This window comes from Diadema antillarum, unplaced genomic scaffold (assembly GCF_040938485.1).
Source record: "Diadema antillarum isolate AM-2024a unplaced genomic scaffold, OU_Dant_1.0 seq00001849_RagTag, whole genome shotgun sequence".
Lineage (NCBI taxonomy): Eukaryota > Metazoa > Echinodermata > Echinoidea > Diadematoida > Diadematidae > Diadema > Diadema antillarum.
The window spans coordinates 450410-473753 of NW_027272521.1; the positions used below are offsets into that span (position 1 = coordinate 450410).

Below are 23344 nucleotides of genomic sequence, written 5' to 3' on the forward strand. Positions count from 1 at the left end.
AAAATTTGCAAAAGGGAAATATAGAGTATCGAACTTGCAACTTGAATATTCAAAACAGCTTTAAACTTTTTTTTATCCGTGTCGCTGGCGTAATGTATACCGTGGAATTGAAGTCCGACATTTTTTTTCAGGCAGAACGAAACACAAGACAAGCGCACGACTTCGAATAAACGTAAACAACAACAATAACAACGTACCGTCGTACGCACACCCGCACGCAGGGTGCAAAGGAGGAAACGTAATTCTTTATTTAGTAAGTTGACAAACCATTATTTTACTCTTTCTCTCGATATTACTTAGGAACAGAGTCTTTGTTAACATCTGACTGAGGATTATGGTTTTTCATTGAAGACAGACTTGTCATTACCGCGTTACATTTCCATTCTGCGGACACAAGCTGGATTAACGTTGTCCCACATATTGCTTTCCGTGTGGGTGAGAGTGTCCTTGCTGTGTGGCTGTGTTGTGTTCGTACCAGCAGTAAATTAGCCTACTCATAGAAACTAGATCATAGAGGATGATTTGGCAATCACATTTTGAAAGATCGATTAGTTAACTTTGCGTGAAAATTCGTGAACAGAGTGTAAGCCATCAATGTTGGATGACGGCAAGGATGATCCATTCAGTACTGGTTACTGTAGACGACGCTCGGCAAGTCGACTCTAACGATACTCGATACTATACTACTACTACTACAATTTTGTAGTGATAGGCCAGGTAGACTAGTGTAGTGGTAGTAGTACTAGACCATTTGTTAGTACTAGGCATCCGTCCATCCCCTTACACGGTAGGTCTACGGTAACAGTTAGTGAATAGTGGTGGTAGGGCAGGACTCCCGCTCCAGGAGGACACCACATCTCGGTAATATTATTTAAACAGAGTGCAGACCCGTGGGCCGTACACTAACTGGGGTAATTGTAATAAAAGTTAAAATTTGTAGATTAAACTTGAAGCATTTCTATTTTCAAAATCTATAAAATTTGTAGTCTATTTTTTTTTTAATTATTATTTTTTTAATCTGGCTAGGTAAGGTTTAGATAGATCTTGATCTAAATATCTAGGATTCTGTATTGATTGCACCGTTATGGGAGACAATATAGACTCTGTCTAGTGTACAAAGTATATCTGTAAACAGCAGGGTCAAAATTCATTGAAGATATTTTTAATGCTTCTGACACTACTCATGCAGTAACAAATATCTGAATAAAATTTAAAAAGACCTACTGTACTAGTCATTATGATTATTAATCAGATGTCTAGGGAAGGTTTAATTGTTATTGTTCGTAACGCTACACCCCGTAGCATCTCTGATACCGATGTATATCCACTACTCCAGTACACACACTGAGTTTAGCCTAGTCGGATCCAGCAAGTCAAGATGTATATTGTATACTGAAGCTGAAGTGAAGGAAATCTCAGGTGTTCATTGCCCCAAGTGATGACTCAGGATGCCTGGCAAATTGAAAGTGCGAGTGGTGGCAGCCAGGGACTTGCCTGTGATGGACAGGGCTAGTGACCTGGCAGATGCCTTCGCTGAGGTATGTAGTAAAATACACAAGTTATCCCACCATCAAATTCGCTCTATTTGTTCATCAAATGGAGTCTGACATTATCATGGAATGGAAGGCCAGCCAGTGCCTTTATATATATATATATATATATATATTTTTTTTTTTTAACTCTAATTTTTCTTAATCATATATATGGGTTTTTTTTTTTTTTTTTGGGTGTTGTTGTTCTTCATAAAGAACCACCTTGATCATCTCCTTTTTTTTTCATAGCTTTGTTTGTCTGCTTGGTCTTGGTTTGATCTAGGGAGGGTTCTCTGAATGTGGAATGGCACTTGTTCATAAGTCCATGATATTCTGTATGTCCAGAAACTAAGAAAGATAAGATATTTTGTATGAGCCTTGTTCTAATGCCTTTATAGTCTTATAAAAATAAAGAGAACAATTGAGAGACAAGATTCATTATGAAATGATAGAGAATGGAAGCATGTTATTATGGTGTACATTTACATACAAAAAGAGCTTGTCTATGTAGATATGCCACCCTAACCTGTTCTAAGATTTTATTTTTTTTTTTTTCCTGTTGAATATCATGACATCAACAGGTGCGCTTTGGTCAAGTCACTCACAAAACTGAAGTCTATGGGAAGTCACTCAACCCTCAGTGGAATTCAGAATGGTTCAAGTTTGAGGTATGTAACCTGTTGATATCGAAGTCATTTGAAAGCAGCTTAGAGACAACGTTGCCATTTCATGAACTCAATTCGTATTCTCTCCTGTGAAGCCACACTGCTGGAGATGTTTTGAGTCGATTTAAACTCGAGGGTCATGCTTTCACATTTTTCCACATTTCAGTCATCTGTGTCATCTTGTTGAATTGTTTAATCTCTACTAAGGTCAATATTTCTGTTTTTAAAAGCAGAAGGTCAGGCGATGTGCGGTTTTCTTTGTTGTTTGATATGTTGTTTTGCATTTCATAGCCCATGACTGCAATTTACTTCTTTCTTTCTTTCTTTCTTTCTTTTTGATGAAATGTTCAGTGATTCAGTTTTATATTTTGGTATAGGTTGATGATGAAGAGCTACAAGATGAGCCTTTGCAAATTCGGTAAGTTAAAATTCCTACAAAATGCATGAGAATTTTCTTTGATGTGATGTGATGGGATGTGATGTGGTGTGGTGTGGTGTGGTGTGGTGTGGTGTGGTGTGGTGTGGTGTGGTGTGTGGTGTGGTGTGGTGTGGTGTGGTGTGGTGTGGTGTGGTGTGTGATGTGATTGTGATGTGATGTGATGTGATGTGATGTGATGTGATGTGATGTGATGTGATGTGATGTGATGTGATGTGATGTGATGTGATGTGATGTGATGTGATGTGATGTGATGTGATGTGATGTGATGTGATGTGATGTGATGTGATGTGATGTGATGTGATGTGATGTGATGTGATGTGATGTGATGTGATGTGATGTGATGTGATGTGATGTGATGTGATGTGATGTGATGTGATGTGATGTGATGTGATGTGATTGTGATGTGATGTGATGTGATAATATATGACATGATTGTTCTATGTGACAATGACAATAATGGTTGTGACTTGCAGTTCTGTTTAAGTCGTAATACTTCAGTGTAAGATGCTTAACTTCATGAGCAGTCTCCCGACAAACTATGGCATTGCCAGTGGTTTACGGGAATGTAGGCAAGGATACTTTTTTTTGGTCAAATCTGTACATCAGAAAACAAAGTTGGAAAAATGACAGGCACTGGGTTGGCCTGAGAATATGGCTCACTTTCCCCAGCAGGGAGCTGAAGCTTCATGCCATCAGGATCTTTGAGGAGGAGCATTTATCTAACACATTGAGTGACGTATGACTTCATGCATACGTTTGTGTGTTTCTTTGCAGGGTAATGGATCATGATACGTACAGTGCTCATGATGCCATTGGAAAAGTGAGTATTACTCATTGTCTTTGTTGATGTGATATGTGCCAGAGGTGCTTGTGTTCACTTTGTCATTCATCATCATCTGTATCCAGGTTTGTATTTTCTTCAATGTTTTCATAAGTGGCTCACTTAAACAACTTCATATGCAAGCTAATCGAGAAGATGTGAACAGGATGAGAGTAGTTAAAGTGCTTCATTGAGGTTGGAAAGTTTACAACGTTTGACATTATGCTGACTGACATACAAGTATTACACAGAACTGGCAAGCAAATTTGTGTAAGTAATCATTTATCAGCCTAAGGAGTATACTTCCAGAAAAAATAATAAATTGATATCAAAATTGAAGAGATTATAATTCAAAGAAGTAAAAGAATGAAATTAAATGCCTCACAGTACTGATTTTATATAGCTATCAAAATCTTAACGAAATGTGTACTGTAGGATGCAAATAATTAGGATGAAAATTTTACATCAATTTAACTCCTTCAGGTGTATATAGATCTAAATCCCCTCCTGTGGAAAGATGGCGTCTCAGACATTGCTGGCTGGCTTCCCATCTATGACACCATGCATGGCATTCGTGGGGAGATCTACATTATTGTTAAGGTGGATCTCATTGAGGATGTCAACAGGTTCAGGCAGTCCTCTGTTGGAGTGCACTTCTTCAATGGTGAGTGCTTCTCCAGGAATGGATCACCTATTCCTGTGTGTGCTCTTGTTTTGTTTTTTTTAACTATTACCTAATCCTGTTTTTGCTTTGGGTGCCAATTGGCACAGGAAACCCATAATATTGCGCACACTAGTGTGCAATGTCCCTGGCACAGAAAGGGTTAGACTAATTATAATTCATATCTGTGAATGTGCAAACTATTAACTTTTTTGGACAATATAAAGTATCAGTGAAATTCATGGCTAGTTGTAAAGTACAATTTCAACACCATTTAAGCTATGATAAACAGAATAAAGTCAGATGAACCAAATGGATGTTTCATGAGAATGAAAGTTATGGAATTGCAGAATTTAACATGTTTTCATTAAAGAAGTCACTGTCAAGACATGCCCTTGTCAAAACAGGTGTACCACTTTCATAATTGGATGAACATTTCCTACTCAACCTAATTATTTGGGGGAGTTTAGTTTCAACTCATTAAATTATGTTTGCCTTCAGATTGAGATTCTTTTGATGTTTTTATCTAAATTCATTCAACAGCAAGCACCATGCCATCAGGCTACATAGTCACAGCTATCCACGGCTTCGTAGAGGAACTTGTGGTGAATGATGACCCAGAGCATCAGGTAAAGGATTACAGGAAGTGTATGAAATATGTTATATCATCACTTTCTCATATATTTTTCAGTTTCTTTATTTCAAGGATGTAATCATATCTGCATGCAATTTTTTGTTTGTTATGTAAGTAGTGACTGTCAAATAGCTATTAGTAGTGTGGTATGGTGGCTTCTTTGTCTGATGTGAAGCAGCAATGAAGTGGTAATTACACTGCAAAATTAAAATGATGAGCTGAACAATTCCATCTTGTGTTGACAGGAAGACACTTTAACACATTCTCGTTTCTTTTCAATTCTTCGCATGCTATTTTGATACCTGATATTTGTTGTCAGATAATTTTTAGCTGGAAATAGAGATATGAAGGAATCTTTACATTCATAGTCTTTGTATACCAGTACTGATAATAAGAGGAGGTCCTTTATCATATATACATTTCTGTGTAAAACTTTAATGCCAAGGAGCTGATAATGCAAATACCAACACATTCTTGATCATATAGTCCAGGTCAGCTAGAAAAGCTCAAAGAATTCAGCAAAAACTGTCATGAAAATGGCTGCGGTAGACTAAGTAGTTGCTGCATACTTTTACAGAGTTGATATTTTTCCTTCTGTCTTGTACTAGTAGATGTAACACCTTTTGAAATGTCCCCAGAGTGAAAGATAATTGCAAAGCAAAAATAAAGATGAAATGCAGTTAATGAATCAAGTACCCATTGCTCACATGCTTGACATATGTACTTGAACACATTCGCTGCTGATGAATAATATTTCTAGACAAGAGCAATTGTTCTGGTGTTGATAAATTCTGTTATCACAAGAGCCTTTTTAGGGGGGGGGAAGGGTAGTAGCATTGCAAATCATGGTATGAATGCTCAAGTGATGATTTTGCACCCATGGAAGTGTCTTGGTATAAATACTCTCTTTGGAGGAGTTGGCATTAACTTTAAACTGAATATTATTGCATACCACAGACTGCCTCAATCAAAGAATATACGTTTTGTTGTTGATACTGACATCCAATGCCTCCCTCTCCCAGTGGATAGACATGATCCGCTCCCCACGAGCCTCCAACGAGGCGCGTCAGAGGCTCTTCTCTAAGCTGTCTGGGGAGCTGCAGAGGAAGATCGGACTCAAAGTCTTGGAGGCAGAAGGCAATGCTGTGCTGGGGTACAGATTTGTGTTCCTTATGATTAGCCTACTGTAAACGCCATATATTTAGCGAGTCTAAATTTTTGCGAATTGGGACTTCCCGACAATTTGGCGAGTGGTTGAATTCGTAGTTGTGGAGTACAGCGCTGGTCACAGAAATGTATGTATGCACGTTACATTCATGTCGGGATCAGAGTTAATATTTCCGTGTGTTTGTAAATTCATGAATAGCACCCGACTTGCAAAATTCACGAAAATAAAAACATCGCAAAATATTCGGCGTATGCAGTATGCTACTACTTGTAAAATTGCTACTTCTGTTGCTACTAATAAAACTACCCCCACTGAGACTACTACTACTACTACTACTACTACTACTACTACTACTACTACTACTACTACTACTACTACTACTACTACTACTACTACTACTGCCTAGAACTAATATCACTGATTTTACCAATACTGTTGTGTTTGTATGGTTGCCAAAGGTTGCAGGCCATAATATTCAGGTGTAGAGAGTACTTGCTCACTCAGTGGTTGCAGGAATAGGACTGATTTTATTTACCTTGCACAGCCACAGTTTGCAAGGTAACATTCAGGCTTGGAATGTGGTAACATAAACATTGATATAAACAAGCTATTATTTCAACTGGAGAAATATAAACAAGCTATTATTTCAACTGGAGAAGGGAGAGATGTGGGCCAAGAGAGCAAGGTCAAGAAAGAGGAGTGAAATTCTTAGTCTTGAGATTCAGACCCAAATCTCAGTTAATAATAGATGAATATCTCACAACTACTCTAACCATAACTACCACACCTACTACTATAATGCATTGTTAGTACGACTGTTGCTGTTTGTCCCTAATATTTAATAAGTAATAGTACAACAACAACAACTACTACTATTACTACTGCTACTGCTACTACTACTATTACTACTACTACTACCACTACTACTGCTGCTGCTGCTGCTGCTACTACTACTACTACTACTACTACTACTATTACTACTTGAAGAACAACAAATACTACTACTGCTACTGCTACTACTTCTTCTCCTACTGCTACTGCTGCTGCTACTACTACTGCTACTACAACTGTACTGTAATCACTGTTACTACTACTGTTTCTACTGCTGCTACTTGTAGTAGTCCTGATGTTATTCATGATAATACTATTCCGCAGAGTGCCAACCACAGAGACTGTTACTACAGCAATTAAGACAACAACATAAACCCACTTTGCTACAAACTTTTTACTATGTTTGGAGAGGGAGGTATGATTGTACAGTTAAAGGTTATATACACGAGTCCATTAGCAAGCCACAAACTTATTGATATTAGAAGACCTGACCAGTGGTTTAACTCAAACATAGCAATACAGAGAAAAAAGACCAACAGTCATTGCTGGTAATGTTTGGAAATTAATTCATTTAACTGAATATTTTTTTTCAGTGCAGTTTTTCCCTATTCACATAGTACCAGATATTAATCTTAGATGAACTATATGCGCATATTGGCAGATACTGGCAGTGCTTCGACCTGGAAGGAGAATCCGGAGTGGTCGTCAGGGGAATTGGTACCATGGCAACCATACAGATAGCAAAGTCCCCGCCCCCAACAACTCCTCAAAAAGAGTAAGCCAATGATGATTGCTGTGTTTTAAGAATTCTCAGAGATATGAAACTGTTTTTCAATAATCTGTTCAGGAGGCTTCAAATTTTACAGCATTATGAAAAAAATGACAAACCGAAGGAGACATTGTATGATCCACCTGTCGAATGTGATGAGCCCAAATCATTCATGTAGTTTTAAACCACACACTGTGTAAATTTTAAAGTTATGATACATAATTGGAGGAGATGACATGTGGACCGATGCAACAAACTGTATATTACCTTACATCCACAGCAAAGGGGAGTATTGATGAAAGTTAGGAACAAACATGAATTTACATTCTTATGACTAAGTTTTCTCAAATTTCACAGTGTTTGATAGAAATTGATTTAAAAGCCACTGAAGTCAGTGATGGCTCAAGGTCTAGACCTTGATCATGATACCTGTGTTACCAATTTTGTAAATGTTGATATTTGAAAATGGTGATAATGTATAAATTTTTTTGATCTCTTACTGTTTGCTATTAATGCAATCTGTTGCATAAAATGCTCAGGGACAAGTTTGTACCTTATGTGATATCTGTGAATACCCTGGGGGAAGCCTATAGTGTGAAAACTCATTAATAGTTAAAAATAAAATCTTTATGTGAGATGGAGGAATTTTGCTGCCAAGTGATCTGAAGGTGTCACAGGCAAATTATGAAACGAATGAAAATTTTCCAGCAAACAATCTAATTTCCAATTACTGCAGACTGAACACAGTAGAGGAGCAGGTTCCAGAAGAGACCCAAGTTCCCTGTGGATCACCGGGGACCGCAGTCGGAGTTGCTAAGCCGGTTGCCATGCCTCACTCACCGACAAAGAACCCAGTCCCCCCGAGATATGCCTCAGACTCCGATCTTGCAGGGCAAGGTAGGAGAGTAATTGTGGCTGTGTGAATGTAATCAAAGTTCTCTCTTTCATAATAAGTTCAGCTGAGTGTTCCACTTCAAAGTCATATGATTTGTGTAATGTTCCCAAAAAGCAATGTCACTCTAAGAATCATCGATGTTGGGTTTGATGGGTACATAAATTTAGTGGGCATTTATGGAGCAAACCCTGTATAGTAAGCTATCTCAGGAAAGAAAAGCTTACAATGCAGCCAAAATTACCCCCTTTGAAAAACCGTCACTTTTATGTTTGTAATAGGTACTGCCAGAGCTTGAGATTATTTTTGCCAGAACATCATCAAACTTATTTTGATTCAGCAGTGTGATAAAAAAAATTCATTTTATATCATTGTGATGTGGTGTTATTAACTGAGGTATCCACCTTATTTCTCCCTCATATTCCTAGTTTTGAGGTATATAATTGAGTTTTGTCAAAAAAATTGAGGCGTACTCATTCCTTGCTTTGTTGTTATAACAGCTGGCAGCCATGGTACAGCAGGCAGCAGTGGAAGTGGCAGTGGACCGCACAGGGTTGGTCTTCCCAGAACAATACTGCCTCAAAATAACATCGACATGCTGGTAAGCGCTTCTCTAGTCACACATACAATTCTTTAGATGATATACCCCAAAATCATTGGTGTCACTCTTTGATGAAAAACTTGTACAATGATTAGTCTGTCAGTTTCACTGGTAAAAACAAGTTCAGAGGTCATAGATAGAACTATCGTATCGTATACGTCTTCCCATATGGCAATTCATGCCACGAGATTTAATGACATGCCAATCACTCTTAAAATGTAGTGAATCTTGTCTGCAAAATATCATGACACAGTACCTATTGCAAATCTTTATGGCTTTGTTACAATGTAGTTTATTCGCTGGTTTTGATCATCTCTTCTGAAAGTTTCCATTTCGTAGTGCAAATTCTTTTGTAGTTTTAGCCGTGGTATGTCTTATGTTCTATACCAAATGCCTACATTGGGAGAATATTATGTAGAAGTGTTGAATAGTTACCAATAAAAATTGTAATCAAATTATGCAGAAATGTAATTATTTTGAAAGTATGACACAGATTACATCAATTTTCAGATCATGAATATACGATTTTGAAACTGTAATGTCATACTGAACTTAAATGAGCAGTTTTATATTTAGTACCCATAATTCTCTCAAACATTATTATGATATTGAAATTCGTGTTGACATAGTATCCAGAAATTGCCACTTTTTGTTGTTGCACATAATTTGAGGCAGTTGAAGTGATTGAAACGGCTAAAATGGGAAAAAGAAAAAAAAATGCCCCTTTGATGTATTCAGTGTTTGATTAGCCTTTCAGTGTCCTGATAATTAACGCTACGTATTGATGTATGTTCAATTGCCTTTGAAAGATGCAACATGGTGATACGGTGAGCTTTTCCCATGATACAACACGATAGCTTATTCTTACTTGTAGGTCTTACATGGGTCTGTGTTTGTGCACCAACTCAACTTTGTTTGACCCTTTTGGTTAGATTATAAGTTTTCATTAGATTCAGTGTGTTACTAACTTGTTGCCACTCTACCCAGTGTGTGTGTGTGGTTTCAAAAGGATTTGTTTTTCTCCTGTCCTCAACATTTCAATCTGAAATGAAAAACAAGTGTTATTTTCTGAGGTTGAACCTTAGCTAATATCAAATCTGACATCTCACATCCCCTGGATTCTATGACATCAAATTGTTCAAATCATCTTGACTATAAATGGTGGAGGGCCTTTCTGTTTAATATTGAGTTTAATTGACTTTCTGTCATGTTCATGAAAAAGATGTAATGACCTTTTCTCTGTGTGAACCATTTTTTGGGGCTTACATAAAACTAATTCACTTGGAGAAGTCATTCCTGTAAACACAAAGCAGATGAAGGGTCTCTGTGGAGTCAGTCTCAAGATAACTTTGTGACAATTTGCAGATCATTGACACAACCAAGTGCCATGGAAATCAGAGGAAATCAATGATGGCTTGAAGTGATTTTGGTCATAATAATCAGGAGTAGGAAAGGTGAATTTGTTTGGCACTTGTTATGAAAATTTGTGTTGTAAGTGGTGTTTTTTATTTTCATTTTTTGCTGAAATTAAACTTAAAATACTTTTTGATTGATTAGCTCCAAAATGTGAAGAATCTGTTTCAGAATTGTTAAAACAAAGAAACAACACAGATAAAATACCCTCCATTCTGACCCTGCCCCCTTGCCTACCCCCCCCCCCAAATAAAAACCCAACAAAACCCAAGGTGGTGGTGTGTGTGTATGTGTGTGTGTGTGTGTGTGTGTGTGTGTGTGTGTGTGTGTGTGTGCTGTGAATGAAATGTTTTCAGTTCGTATAAACTGCACAGTTTTATTTCATTAAGAACAGAACATAATGTACAAGATTTATGTTTGCTCTTTTCTCCATTATGATAACATTGCTACAGTAGTAATCAGACAGCCAGATAACCATAACCTTATATTCATTTCACCTTCAAGTGTATGCAATCAGGATTCACAATGGCAATGTTAGTTTGCTGCTACTTTGCTGAAACCTGCAAGATTTTGTGTTGCTTTTGAATTACCAGCTATCATTATGCTATGATAAATTTACCCATTGTGGTATAAAAACCACATTTCGGAGTGTTTTGAGCTGTATCTTTTTTATTATGATTTTTTCATTTATTCTGTATAGTATTTCACAAAAGTACAGTCAAGCAAATCTCTTTCGAGTTCAGCCTTCATGATTCATGTAAAATTGTTTGTTTTGTTTGCTGAGTTTTAAGAAGCTTCTAAGACTTAACAATTGATTTATTGCTGATTCTTCCATTTGAAACAATTTCCGAAGTTTATTTTCAACTTTCTCCCTCATATTGACAATTGTTTGTAAATTTCTTTCAGATTTTGTGCAGATTTAATTTATCTAGTTCTGATCTCTTCTTTCATCAAAATTGGATTTGTAGTGATATTCAGAGGCACCAATGTACTGTAGTTCTGAAAAGATGATGATAATTATTTTATACAGGAAAATTTCCCCAGCATTTGATTGGTTAACTTGTCTGATGAAGTGATACAACACACAAAGAAAGTTGTTTACCTTTTGTGTCTTCAAAGACTTAGGGTTAAACTGCCAAGCTTTTTTATCCTCATTCAATAATCCGTCCCATATATCACCCTGCATCACAAAATTAACAAAAAGTCGCCAGATATGGATTCTTAGTTAAGAGCAGATTTTCAAAGAGCAGACTTTAAGCTTTGAAATGATGCATAACTCAGTTCAAATGGACTCTCCTATGAAACCTATCCTAATATTGGAAAGAAAGTGCACACTCTGGAAAGTGTGAACTGAGAAAAGAGGCTCTAAAGTACAGGGTCTGTTCAAGCACTTAATCTTATGCCAAGCGGTGCTAGCTGTGTGATGACTGGAACAAAAACAGGGTGTGAACCACGGGAGGGATTATCAGATTAAGTTGAAATTAAGCATCCTTTATTAACACTTTTGTAGATGATCAATACCAACTTTCAAAGCAGTAGCACTATCTTTTTAAAGTTATTAGAGATGGAAGTGAAGAGTATGGATAGGGTTTTCAAGAAATGAAAATGGGACTGTATAAGACACACCTAATCACACTATTCCACCAAAAAGTGTTCAAGAAAAAAATCCTAAAAGCACAATTTCCTGTTCATTTTATGATCCCAAACTTTAGTATAATGTAAAAGAAGACTTGCTCTTTCAGAAAATATTTCAAAAACTCAAGATTGGCTGGGTTGACCAATTTTACCTATTTTTAGTCCTCACACAAAATCAGTAAGTGCAACTTTTTTGTTGATTTTGTGTTGCACGGTCACATATTGACCGAGTTGCAAATTTGTGAGTCTACTCAGCTGTAGCAATGTACTTTAGTCCAACTGGTAGGCTGTGGTGATGCAATGGGGTAGTAGGAGGACTGTGTATCAAAAACTTTATCTCTTGATGATTAGTTTTCAAACTTTGGTGCTAGTTGGTGAGGAAAGCATTCTAGTGTACATGCAAGTCATCATGCCAATTCGACAATAAGACAAAGGAAGGGTTAAACAGGTGTCTTCTCTCTCTCCCCCTTTGTATACTATTGATATTATCCTTTTTACAATCCTATTATTTTTTGAGTGCACTACATCATCCTGAGTTTGTGTGCCATTCTGCAGCAGTTCATTCTTAACATCCAATGCCACTGCTTGCCATTGCAAAGTTGAAACAACTTTTGTTTTCCCCCTGCTTACAAAGACTTAACACTTTGCATGCCAAAAATCTCCAATCATAATCCCATGGTAACCCATAGAATGCTGTGCCTGTAGGGATTTTTAACAATATTGTTCTGCATACAACAGAAAATTAAGCATGGTGATGATACAAGAGAGATATCGTGTGAATCTGCTTGTCCCTTGCTCAGTGAAACCTATGTGATATGACATTAGAGTCAAAGTCAGTGCAGTATTAAGCAATCTGCCACTAGTAAGTGCCCTGCTTTCCTCTATTTCTTTCTCCAGGAATATCCCTTCTTCACTATCTCGTCATTTCCCGCCGGTTTTCTGGTCCACCTTGGTGGGATGGTCTCGGCTAGATCTGTCAAACTCTTGGACAGAATCCACAACCCAGGTAGCTTTTCACTCGGCAAAATCTCCTAGTAGTTGTCATTTTATAAATAGCTGACAGTCATAAATGTTACAGTATATGCATGGCCATGCTTGTTCACACTTTAGTAGAACATGGGAGTGCATATCTGTGCAAAGCTCATTGGGAACAAGGAATAATTCACTGTCAGTTTCTGACTGCCTGTACCTGATGTGCAGTTTGCTTGGTTGGATCCTAAGCATTGTATGTACATTTTGAGCACTTGGCTCATCATCAGTGTAGTGCATTGTGTACTGTTTTGTATACAGCACACACGCAACCAAAGAATCTTGCTTGACTAAAGTTAACAGTTATAAATAAGCTTCCGCTTCGGTGCACACATTTGCTGACAGGAAATTGTATTTTAGCATTCTTGTGCTAGTTGTGATTATTGAATGTAACGTGGAGGGTAGTGAACCAAGACCAATGCAATCAAAGAATCACAATGTCTGATGACTGACTCTCCGTGATAATTATGATTCATATTATCATCATTATCATTATACATGTTTTTATCAGTATCGTAATTGTTGTTACTATTTGCATTGGTCTAATGACTATTGCATCATATGGGGACTCTTGAATGAGTCGTCACAATCTTGCTCTCTCTTTCTCATACTTCCTGGACAGATGAACCGGAGACGAGGGATGCTTGGTGGAGGGAGCTCAGAACTGAGATTCGCTCCCATGCCGTTGCCATGGGATGCCATGCTGTGGTTGGATACAAGGAGACCACCAGCATTTGGTAATTGATTCTTCCAGTCAGACCTTCGTTTTTTTTATTTCTTGTATGCATCGACTATGTTTGAATATTCTATGCGCTGATACCAGTGTATGACATCTCAGCAATTTCTTCAAGAATGTCATTATAGAAATTGCGCTGCTGAGAATGCTAGTTCTTAGTGTCAAAAGATGGAAGATACATGTAGAAGTTTTTTTTTCCCCCCCGAAAATGTCCACTGATCTACTTCTATGATTTTTCTGTTTTCACACAAAGCAACATAATATCAGCATGGAATTTCCCTCTTAACCCATTGAGGGCGAGTGTCTATGGGAAATGCGTGTTGTAGCAAAATCAGTCCGTCCTCAACGGGTTGATATAGCAGAGACTCCAACCCCAAGCACCTTCTGATTTGGAGATTCCCGCCTGAAACCCCTAGCAAACGGGAGACTCCAACTTGATGTGCGCGAAGCTCCTTGCAGCCGGGGTCCAGGGGCCGCTTAAGGGCTCTGGAAGCTCGGGGGTTCTAGATGCTATCTTGCGCTATCTCTGGCTTATTTTTCAACATACAATGACACTAAATAAGAAATCATATCCAGTGGGAGACACAGAGCCAGGGGGGTAGAAATTAATTATCACACGGGAGAACAGGAGATTTTGCAAAATTGGGCTTTTGGCGGGAGGTTTCCCGTCAAAAGCAGGAGAGTTTGAGTCTCTGATATAGTGGAAAAGATGCCACTGGATTCCTTGATAGAGAAATTAATTTTGATTTTTGATTTTACTGACATTAATGCACAATGCAAGTAAGATTGTGTCATATGTATTTCATCATCTAATTTATTGTTTTTCCTCTTTTTGTTGTCCCTCACCTACTTAGTGAAGAAATCTGTTTGCTGTCTGCCTCTGGCACTGCTGCGATTGTGAACTTGGAGGCTGTCCAACAGAGCGCCCTCAATCAGCAGAACAGTCCAGTCCTCACCATGTCTCTGGATAGGACTGAGTTTTACAAGGAGCAGCAGGCAACAACGCCCCCAATCATAGAAAAGTAGATAACTGCTACACCTGTGGCTAATCTTTATTTCTCTCTTTTTCTTTTTGTCTGTCTCTATTGAATGTCTGTGTCAAACTATACAGCTAGCCAGCCCTCTCCCCCTCTCTCTATCTCTATCTATCTATCTATCTATCTATCTATCTATCTATCTATCTATGTATCTATGTATCTATGTATCTATCTATCTATCTATCTATCTATCTATATGTATGTATTTATTTATATGTATAATTTCATGTATGTTTATAACTCTAAGGTGTACTTCACATTTGATAGAAGTGGACCTTCAAAAACTTAATTCTCAGTATTCTTTGAATGGACCTTGTGTCACAGTGCATGTCTAAAGTGAACATGACCAGTTCTAGCTCAATAAAAGTTCAATAAATATGTACTCCAGAGTGTCTAAGATCATATTTGCAATTAGTGTGATGTGGCACAAAAGTAGGAGAGTTCAAGATTCTTGATATTGTATACACTATGAACATTTTGTAAATTTAAAGCAAGCTGTCCCAACTTTGAAAGTACATTTATATGCAATCCTAGTATTGTTGCTGTTATTTCATGTAGAAAACAGATATAAAGATAAAGGTAGATGCATTGAGGAATATATCTAATAACATTAGATTTGGAAAATAATATCAGGGACTTACTGTTTATACAATGCATAAAAGTAACAGTAACTACACTTTAGCTAAACTGCTCCTTGTAATGCTGGAACTTGCGCAATTCAGATATAAAACAAGGATGTTAAAAGGTATGGTTAGTTTAGAAGTTTGTCTGTTGATTTGTTTACTTATGTGTTGGTTTTTATTCTTCTTTTAGAATGTTTAAATGGCTTTTTTTTTTTGACAGGAATGATGCTGGAATCCCTGGCCTTGACTCATACCCACACTGCTCCATGTGTCACCTCCCGTACAACGAGTCAGCTCTTCCTTTTCCCGTTCAAATCACAAAGTGTGCAATATGCAGGTATGCGTCGAATGAGATTGAACTGTTACACAGATGCTGGAGATGGATTGGGTGAAGAGGGATGTTGCATATGTGCCGTACACATTCCGAACCGCAAATGCCATAAAATATCTCAGAATTCATATGAACGTAAATTTTTTCCGCCCACTTTTTTTTTTCTGGAGCTCCTAGAGCAATGGATATGAATAGCATCCTGTGCTTCACTGTGATGATGTGAATTTTTGTCTCGAAAGTCAAGTATTGTTTGTTTTACAGAACTGTTGCTCCAAAAAGTCAATTGACATATTTAGAATTACCACATCCTCCAATGTGTAATACAGCCAGCCACCAGTTGTTCATTATACATGTGCTGATGTGCACTAATTTATCTTATATCTGCATATTGCAGTTGATGATGTTTTAATTTGCATTCACATTCATGGCTGATTTTTATTTCCCCAGGCGTAACAAAGTTCCAGATGTCCTGTTCACCACCATCGAACCGCCACCCAACCTGCAGTATACAGGGCATGGCTGCTGCATTCAGGCAAGGTGAGTTTCAGTCTTGACTGTTGACACCCACTTTCTTTCTTTTTTTTTAAATTTGCCGATGCTGTCTGACTAATAGGGCTGTCTTGTACAAATCTTGAGACAGCAATGTCTCGCTTAACGAGAAATTCTGGACCAATTAAAAGTTAGTCTGAAAAGAAAGAGTAAAATGTTGAAGCACAATTGTGAAAAGTTGATGAAAATCAGATTAAATGTAGGGAACTTACAGTGACTTTATCAACTCAACTATTTGCATGGTCATATTGACTGTTCAAGAACTTCTTTTTCTTTTTTTTTGGTGAAAGTCAGTGAAACTTCACAATTTTATAACTTCCTTATTTTTCTTTCTTCAAATCTAATCAAAGTTTCTCAGTTGTATTTATAAAATTATACTTTTGCTTTAAATCATACTACCTGTAGGTTTTGATTGGTCCAGAATTTCCCTTTATAGGAATAGACTAAAAAAGAGATAGACAAGTATGTAGTGGTGGTATTGCAGTCCAGATTTTTTTTTTTAATTGAAGAAAATCATGAGGATAAGATCAGTATTGAATAATGATATTTGCTCAAAATGATCACTCACTGTGAACAAACTGTCAATCACACTGTTAAATCCATTTGATTTACAGTGAGCTAAGATTAAAGTTGAGAACATGCAGCCAGCACACCTGATTCTAACTCTCATTCTTATTCTGAAGTAGACAAGATAGTGTGTAGCTCAATGAGCAGTGCACAATAAACAAAAGTAGTATATATATACTGTTCACAGGGGCCTCCAGTACTCATATAGGTACATGCTTTATGTTTGTGTGAACAGTGAAATGTATCACCATATTCTTTGAGCATGTGCACGAAAAAGACATCAAATGGAATGGCGTGATGGCTTTTTTCAAGTTCGAACAATGGCAACTGACCTTTCAGAAAAAAAAAGTAAACGATAAATGTACAAAAGAAATTATGAATTAATTATGACCATGATATAGGCAGATATGACACTTTGATATCATGGAATTTAAATGTTTTAAAAAGCATCTTTATGTAAAATATATCTATAGTTTTTTAATGATTTTTTTTTGTGTGTGTGTGAAATAGATTGGAAATTTATAAACATATTGCAGTGCCATAGTGAAGTCAGAGTTCTGGTGGTGTAAATTCCTGTTCTTCTCATAATTACTCTACAGTCCTATTTTTCTTTTCATTTAGACTGCTGAGAAAGAAAATGAAAAAGAAGTCAGCAGAAACCAAAACTAAACTTGCTTCTAATAGAACTGTGTGAATAATTGTCAAAGAGTAGATTTAGAGCAAAACTTCATCTATTTCCGTCTGTTTTCCAGAGTTTGTCGAAGCAAAAAGAAGACCACTGGGGAAGCTAATGCAGCTCTCATAAGTGACGTAAGTTGCATCTCACTATTCTCATGCATGACCAATTTATATCACCTCTTGCTCTATGTTTCAGGATGTATGACTCAGTGCATTCAAAAATGAAAATGTATTCATTTTGTGTAAAAATGGTTGTAATGTAGAACTGTGATGTACAAATTGTTGTTATTCATTCAGAAAATAGGGGATGAATGATGTGTCCAAAGTTATATGTCTGGAAAAAAAACAGTAAGGGGGAACAGTTGCCGAGCATGTGTGGCAGTTAATCAGTTCCTTATGGGAACCTGGTATACCAGGGGTGTTTCATAAAGCTGCTCGTAAAGTTACGAGTGACTTACGAGCGACTGGTGATCAGTTCTTGTGCTGAATTATGGAAATTCTGATAAGTATAGCACATCAGAACTGATCACCAGTCGCTCGTAAGTTGTTCGTAACTTTACGAACAGCTTTATGAAACAGGACCCCGGTTCCCAAAATGTAGACAAGAGTGTCTGCATTTGTGATCTAAATTCATATTTATTTGTGATATGCTGATGGAAAAATGAATTTGATGGAAAGATTGCAGTTTCTTATATTAATATCTGTTATCTTTCTGTTCCAAAACTGCATGTATATTTGTCCAGCTAAGGAAAGCTTCTTTTTAATACTTGGTGACATTTTCTTACTATACACATATGCAAACGCAGGCCTCAATGAAATGACTGGGAAATGTACAATCAGAAGCCAGCCCAAACAATGATGAGTGGGTAAAATGATTGTTTGGTTACTTCAGTAAATCCTTATGCTATTAAAGATTCCTAACATTTGAATGCATTCTGTTTGATGTACAGCAGTGATGGTTTTGTTTAAATTCATCTTTTTTTCCAGGCTCTCCCCTTCATGGAGTATGAACTTCATAGACAGATGATCAACAAACTCAAGGTAGACATTGCTAGACCATGAAGATACAGTGTTGTAGCTGCAAGGATAGAATGACATTAATGGAGGAAGTCTTTTTTTTATGACTGATGAAAAACGATTGCTTCTTCAGTTTTAGATTATTGTTTTGTAAGTTGTCATACGTATAAAGTAATGTGTGGAGTTTATCTATGCTATTATTTTTACAAATCTATTTGTCGCATACCAGCCGATTGGCCACAAATAGTGTGTATGGGCCATTATGTTTTGTGTAGACAACTGCACGTTACGATTAGTGTACAACTTTGCAGGAGTTACATTAACCCATTGAGGACAAGGTGATTTTGCTAAACACACATTTCCCATAGACACCTCCCTGCATATACTCGGGAGCAGTGCTCATTCTCCAACTGGTTAACATTGTCTCATTGTCGAAAGTTACTCAATTCATTTCATAGGCATAGTATCCTACAGTGTCTCAAAGGAATATGAATCAAATGTAGTGATCATTTTAAACTCCCATTGATCTCTTTGCTCTGTGGTATCGCATGCTTGGTGAAATCATAAACATATGTTTAATCCACAAACATATCTACAGGCACTGTGTTAGGTTTCGATATCAACCAGGGGTCGCTCTGTGGTATCGCATGCTTGGTGAAATCATAAACATATGTTTAATCCACAAACATATCTACAGGCACTGTGTTAGGTTTCGATATCAACCAGGGGTCGTTCTGTTCCTACATAGTTTGTGTGTAACACAGTAACTCTCATCAAGACCTTACTAGTCGTAACTTGTCTCCATGCCTGCATGACATTTGTTTTCTCTTTGTGTTTAAGGTGAAAGGAATGAACTGCCTGTTTGGTCTGAAAGTCCAGGTCAGTGTTGGAGAGACTCTGCTGGTGGGGACAGCGGTGAGTATTTGAAATCCTTTGCATTCTAAAATACCCAGCTAGCAGATTGAGAACTGACTATCTGGAGAGGGAGCCAGAGAGTGCTTTTGTTGAAAGTTAGAGAACTGAATTAGCATTCCATAGTGACTTGTATCTTGCAGGATGTCATTTCATGTTGCCATGTATAGAAAAGACATGAATATGTGAGACTCCTTTATAACTCATACTCTGTGAATTCAAAATATCTTTGATATGCATGGTGGTCTTTTGATTTGTAAAGCATGCTGATAGGGCACTTGAAAGGGAATTTATCCCCAAAATACCTCTATGAATTTTTATGTTTCGTTAAAATCTGCATGCCACCCTTGCTATAGATAAGAAGACGACAAAAATTCATTGATTTTGAATGTATTGTTTGATATTTCTTGCACTTTACTGATTTGATCTACTTACACTTCTGAATTACTGACTCCACATATATATCTCTTGGGTAGAGTTTTCCTTTCAGTCCACCAACAAGCAGTGATAAGACATGCATAATATTGACAAAGACTTTCAAAAAAAAGTCTTGCCAGTTTCCCACTAGCATTACTGGAAAAGTGGATATTTTCGCGCGACTAATTTTTCGCGCTCAGCCGGGTAAAAAGAGTTTTGCATGTTTTTAATTCCGCGAAATCAAGACATCAAATACTGGAACATGTGGCATGCAACAATATTTGCATGCTTTTGTTTTCGCGCTAGTTTCTTGTTGCGCGAAATGCGCGAAAATTTCAACACCGCAAAAATTTCCACTTTGACAGCATGCCATGGAATCTGAATCTTTCTATCTGCAGACTGCCACAGCTGTCTTTGTCTCAGCCCTACCCCCTCCTTCATCCCTTCGAATTTCAAGACAGGTGAGACGTAAGCTCGTATTGAGTCAGTGGATCGTGATAATTGCGGCCATGTAGACCATGGAATTTAGTGGAAGAATCAGTTTCTGCGTATACACACAGACTGGAAAGGCATTGAGATGACATCATTGTAAATGTCTTAAATCTGGGGCCCGTTGCATAAAACTTACCGTTGAATTTCAATGGTAACTACCGTCAAAATTAGGCATCACAGCCAATCAGCATCAAGGATTATAAAGTTTACCGCTAATTTGAAGACTTACCGCTAGAATGGAGCGGTAAGTCCAGCGGTAAGGGTTTTATGCAACAGGGCCCAGTTTAATTTGCGATAATGCTTCCCCTGTAAAAACGCGATAAGAGCAAAATGCTGATCGTAAATGCACAAATTTAATCATGTGTCAGAATGCTGATTCTGGCCTCGAAAAGTTCAGCACCAACACTTCCTAAGCGAATTTACGCCTATGGAACATAATGGGAAGGTGTAGGTGAATTAATTTCTTTGTTACGAGGCAGTAGGAGAAGAAATATCCATAAATTCTAATACACTGCAATAACGATATGTTGGACTCTTGTTCTTCCATTATGTATTGTACACAGTAAAGTGAGAGGAAGATTAATGCATGTACTCAATGTATGTCTACCAGAGATTGGTTATCAGAGATACCATGTTCTGTGTCGTTACACTTTGCAGGACACAAGTGGCACAACGGACAAACAGGTGCAGATTTTCCAGGAGAAATTGGATGCAATCACCTCCAGAAATAAAGAGACCTATGGTCTCAATCATCCACAGGTAAAAAAGTGTTCTTACAAGTGTAAGCAGTCTTGGAAGGAAGGTTAGCGAGGGAAATTATGTAGTCTCAGCAACGTATCATTTTTCTCTATTGGCCTACATGGTAACTGCAGCAAGATGGCAAGATTTTGATTTGCATTGTTTGCTTTGGTTTGTGAAGTTGAACCTTCACACTGTTGGTGCATTCCTGTTTTATTTGCATATGTGCTTGTGTGTACCTTTCATATGTGCGTGAGTGTGTATTGTCTTGACTGTGTGTATTGACTGTGTGTGTGTTTTTTAATATGAATGTTAGTACAGTACTACACATGTATGCTTCTGTACCTCCTTCCATACATCTTGCATATGTCAGGCTAGTCTAGCCAGAATGCAATATGGAACCTTGGTGTACAAAGAATGTTGCAACATAGAAATATATAAAAACGCAGAGAATTATTACAAAGAGAAAGTATTCAAATTCATCAATCAGTTGCAAGAGAAAGTATGTTTGAAAGAAAAAAAGGGAATAAGGATGAAGTTCAGTCTGTGTGTGAGTAAGAAACACAGCATTCAACTTTTGTTTGACTTCTTGACAGGAGAGCAGCGGTGCAGAAGTTGATGGGGCACCCACAGGCCACACCAGCGCAGAGGAGCTGCCGGATCCCCAACTTTCGTCTGGTCACAGGGAGACTTTTGTCATAGAGGTCAGTCATACAAGTCAAATCTCAGCCACCTTGATTATCTCCCTCTCCTCCTGCGTCCTCATCTCCTTGTTGTTGTTGTTGTTGTTTTTTCTTCTTCTTCTTCTGCTGCTTCTCTTAAATGTGTTTCGTGTCTCTGTCTGTCTTTGAAATTTTGCTCTTGACTGGATGTTCTCCTTTCAATCCTTCTTCTGTTTGTACTGTAAAACCAGAAACATTTTGCAAATTGGTGACTGGCATTCAGTGCATCTTGTGGACAAAACTTTCATGTGCATTTTACTAAGGCAAATTGTGGCTCCTTGCAAAATTCACGGAAGCTTGATTCATGCAAACATTTTTGGTTTAACAATACCTGATACATGGTGGGTTGATGTATAACTGTCTTCCTTTCAAATTTATGCACTTTCTTTCATCATCATCATCATCATCATCCTCATCATCATCTTACTCATGCTTTCATTCTATCCATTAGTAACATGAATTCTTTCAGTGATATTGTTCTTTGGTGTTTTTTGCCCTTTTGTATCTTTCAAATTCAAGACTTCATTTTTCTTACTGCATTGTGAGACTATGACAAGTAAAACAGTCACTGAATGTTGCAGGTCAAAGTTGCATGGATGCTGTGACATTATGATACCCATTCCTGTGAATTTGAGAACATCAGTGAATTAGGCTATTAATGAAACTCCAAAAGTTTTTGATGGGGATGATGCTGAATCCACTTTACCAGAATACACAAAAATGTGGAATAACAAAAATTGTCATGTCGTTTGGATGAAAGCAAATTCCATCGTGTTAAAACACTCTCTTTGCACTTTGAAAGATCAATGTGTTTGTGTTGTTCAATGTTGTTGTCTTTTTGCTCTGATTAGATTGATGACATTGAGGACACAGAATCTGTGATTGAGCTCTTTGAGCAGGACCTACCCCAAGGTATGTCTTCTAATTCTTTAACTGATTAATGTATGTTATTTATTCATGTAGTCTGCATTGTTTACTTTAGTTTGTTGCAGCAAAGAAGACCCATGCATCATAGAGAATTTTAGCCGACTCAGAGACAAATAAACTGTCATTGCAAATTGTGATAGCAATGGCTATTCTTTTTAATTTGTGTCTTTGGTTTTGTTTTTATTGATGTGCGTACTTGCTTCCCCTTTCTTAATTTCTCCGCTTCATCATTGTTTAACAGGTTTTCTGAGTTGCAGAACAGAGGTGTTTCCAGGGAACATGGAGCCTACCCAACATCTACAGGTAAGTTTGCCTGAGAATGATTATGAAGCCATTGCAAAATTCAAGTGTGAAACAATCACCATACAGTTGCTGCTTTGTTTGTGTGTGTTTTTTTTTCCCATTCACGGATGTCAGTGATTATGCACACAGCAGTTTAATCAACAAACGGGGCATTTCAATTTGTGGGATTAGTCTTTTCCTCAGACGCTTGCTGACTCTATGATCTG

At 37.5% G+C, this 23344-nt stretch overlaps 1 protein-coding gene across 1 annotated transcript in view; it reads left to right on the forward strand.

Moving 5' to 3' along the window:
- Positions 1–200: 200 nt before the first annotated feature.
- Positions 201–23344, forward strand: part of LOC139712736 (C2 domain-containing protein 5-like) — a 31814-nt gene continuing 8670 nt past the window's right edge. The window contains exons 1-24 of the mRNA XM_071624532.1: positions 201–253; positions 1337–1538; positions 2114–2200; positions 2575–2615; positions 3411–3456; positions 3940–4120; positions 4661–4746; positions 5774–5904; positions 7412–7525; positions 8256–8416; positions 8912–9012; positions 12958–13066; positions 13712–13826; positions 14680–14847; positions 15706–15822; positions 16264–16353; positions 17685–17742; positions 18598–18651; positions 19468–19542; positions 20355–20417; positions 21106–21207; positions 21783–21890; positions 22760–22820; positions 23077–23138. Coding sequence (XP_071480633.1) covers positions 1449–1538; positions 2114–2200; positions 2575–2615; positions 3411–3456; positions 3940–4120; positions 4661–4746; positions 5774–5904; positions 7412–7525; positions 8256–8416; positions 8912–9012; positions 12958–13066; positions 13712–13826; positions 14680–14847; positions 15706–15822; positions 16264–16353; positions 17685–17742; positions 18598–18651; positions 19468–19542; positions 20355–20417; positions 21106–21207; positions 21783–21890; positions 22760–22820; positions 23077–23138 — 2220 coding nt within the window. The 5' untranslated portion in view covers positions 201–253; positions 1337–1448. The remainder of the gene's footprint in view (positions 254–1336; positions 1539–2113; positions 2201–2574; positions 2616–3410; positions 3457–3939; positions 4121–4660; positions 4747–5773; positions 5905–7411; positions 7526–8255; positions 8417–8911; positions 9013–12957; positions 13067–13711; positions 13827–14679; positions 14848–15705; positions 15823–16263; positions 16354–17684; positions 17743–18597; positions 18652–19467; positions 19543–20354; positions 20418–21105; positions 21208–21782; positions 21891–22759; positions 22821–23076; positions 23139–23344) is intronic.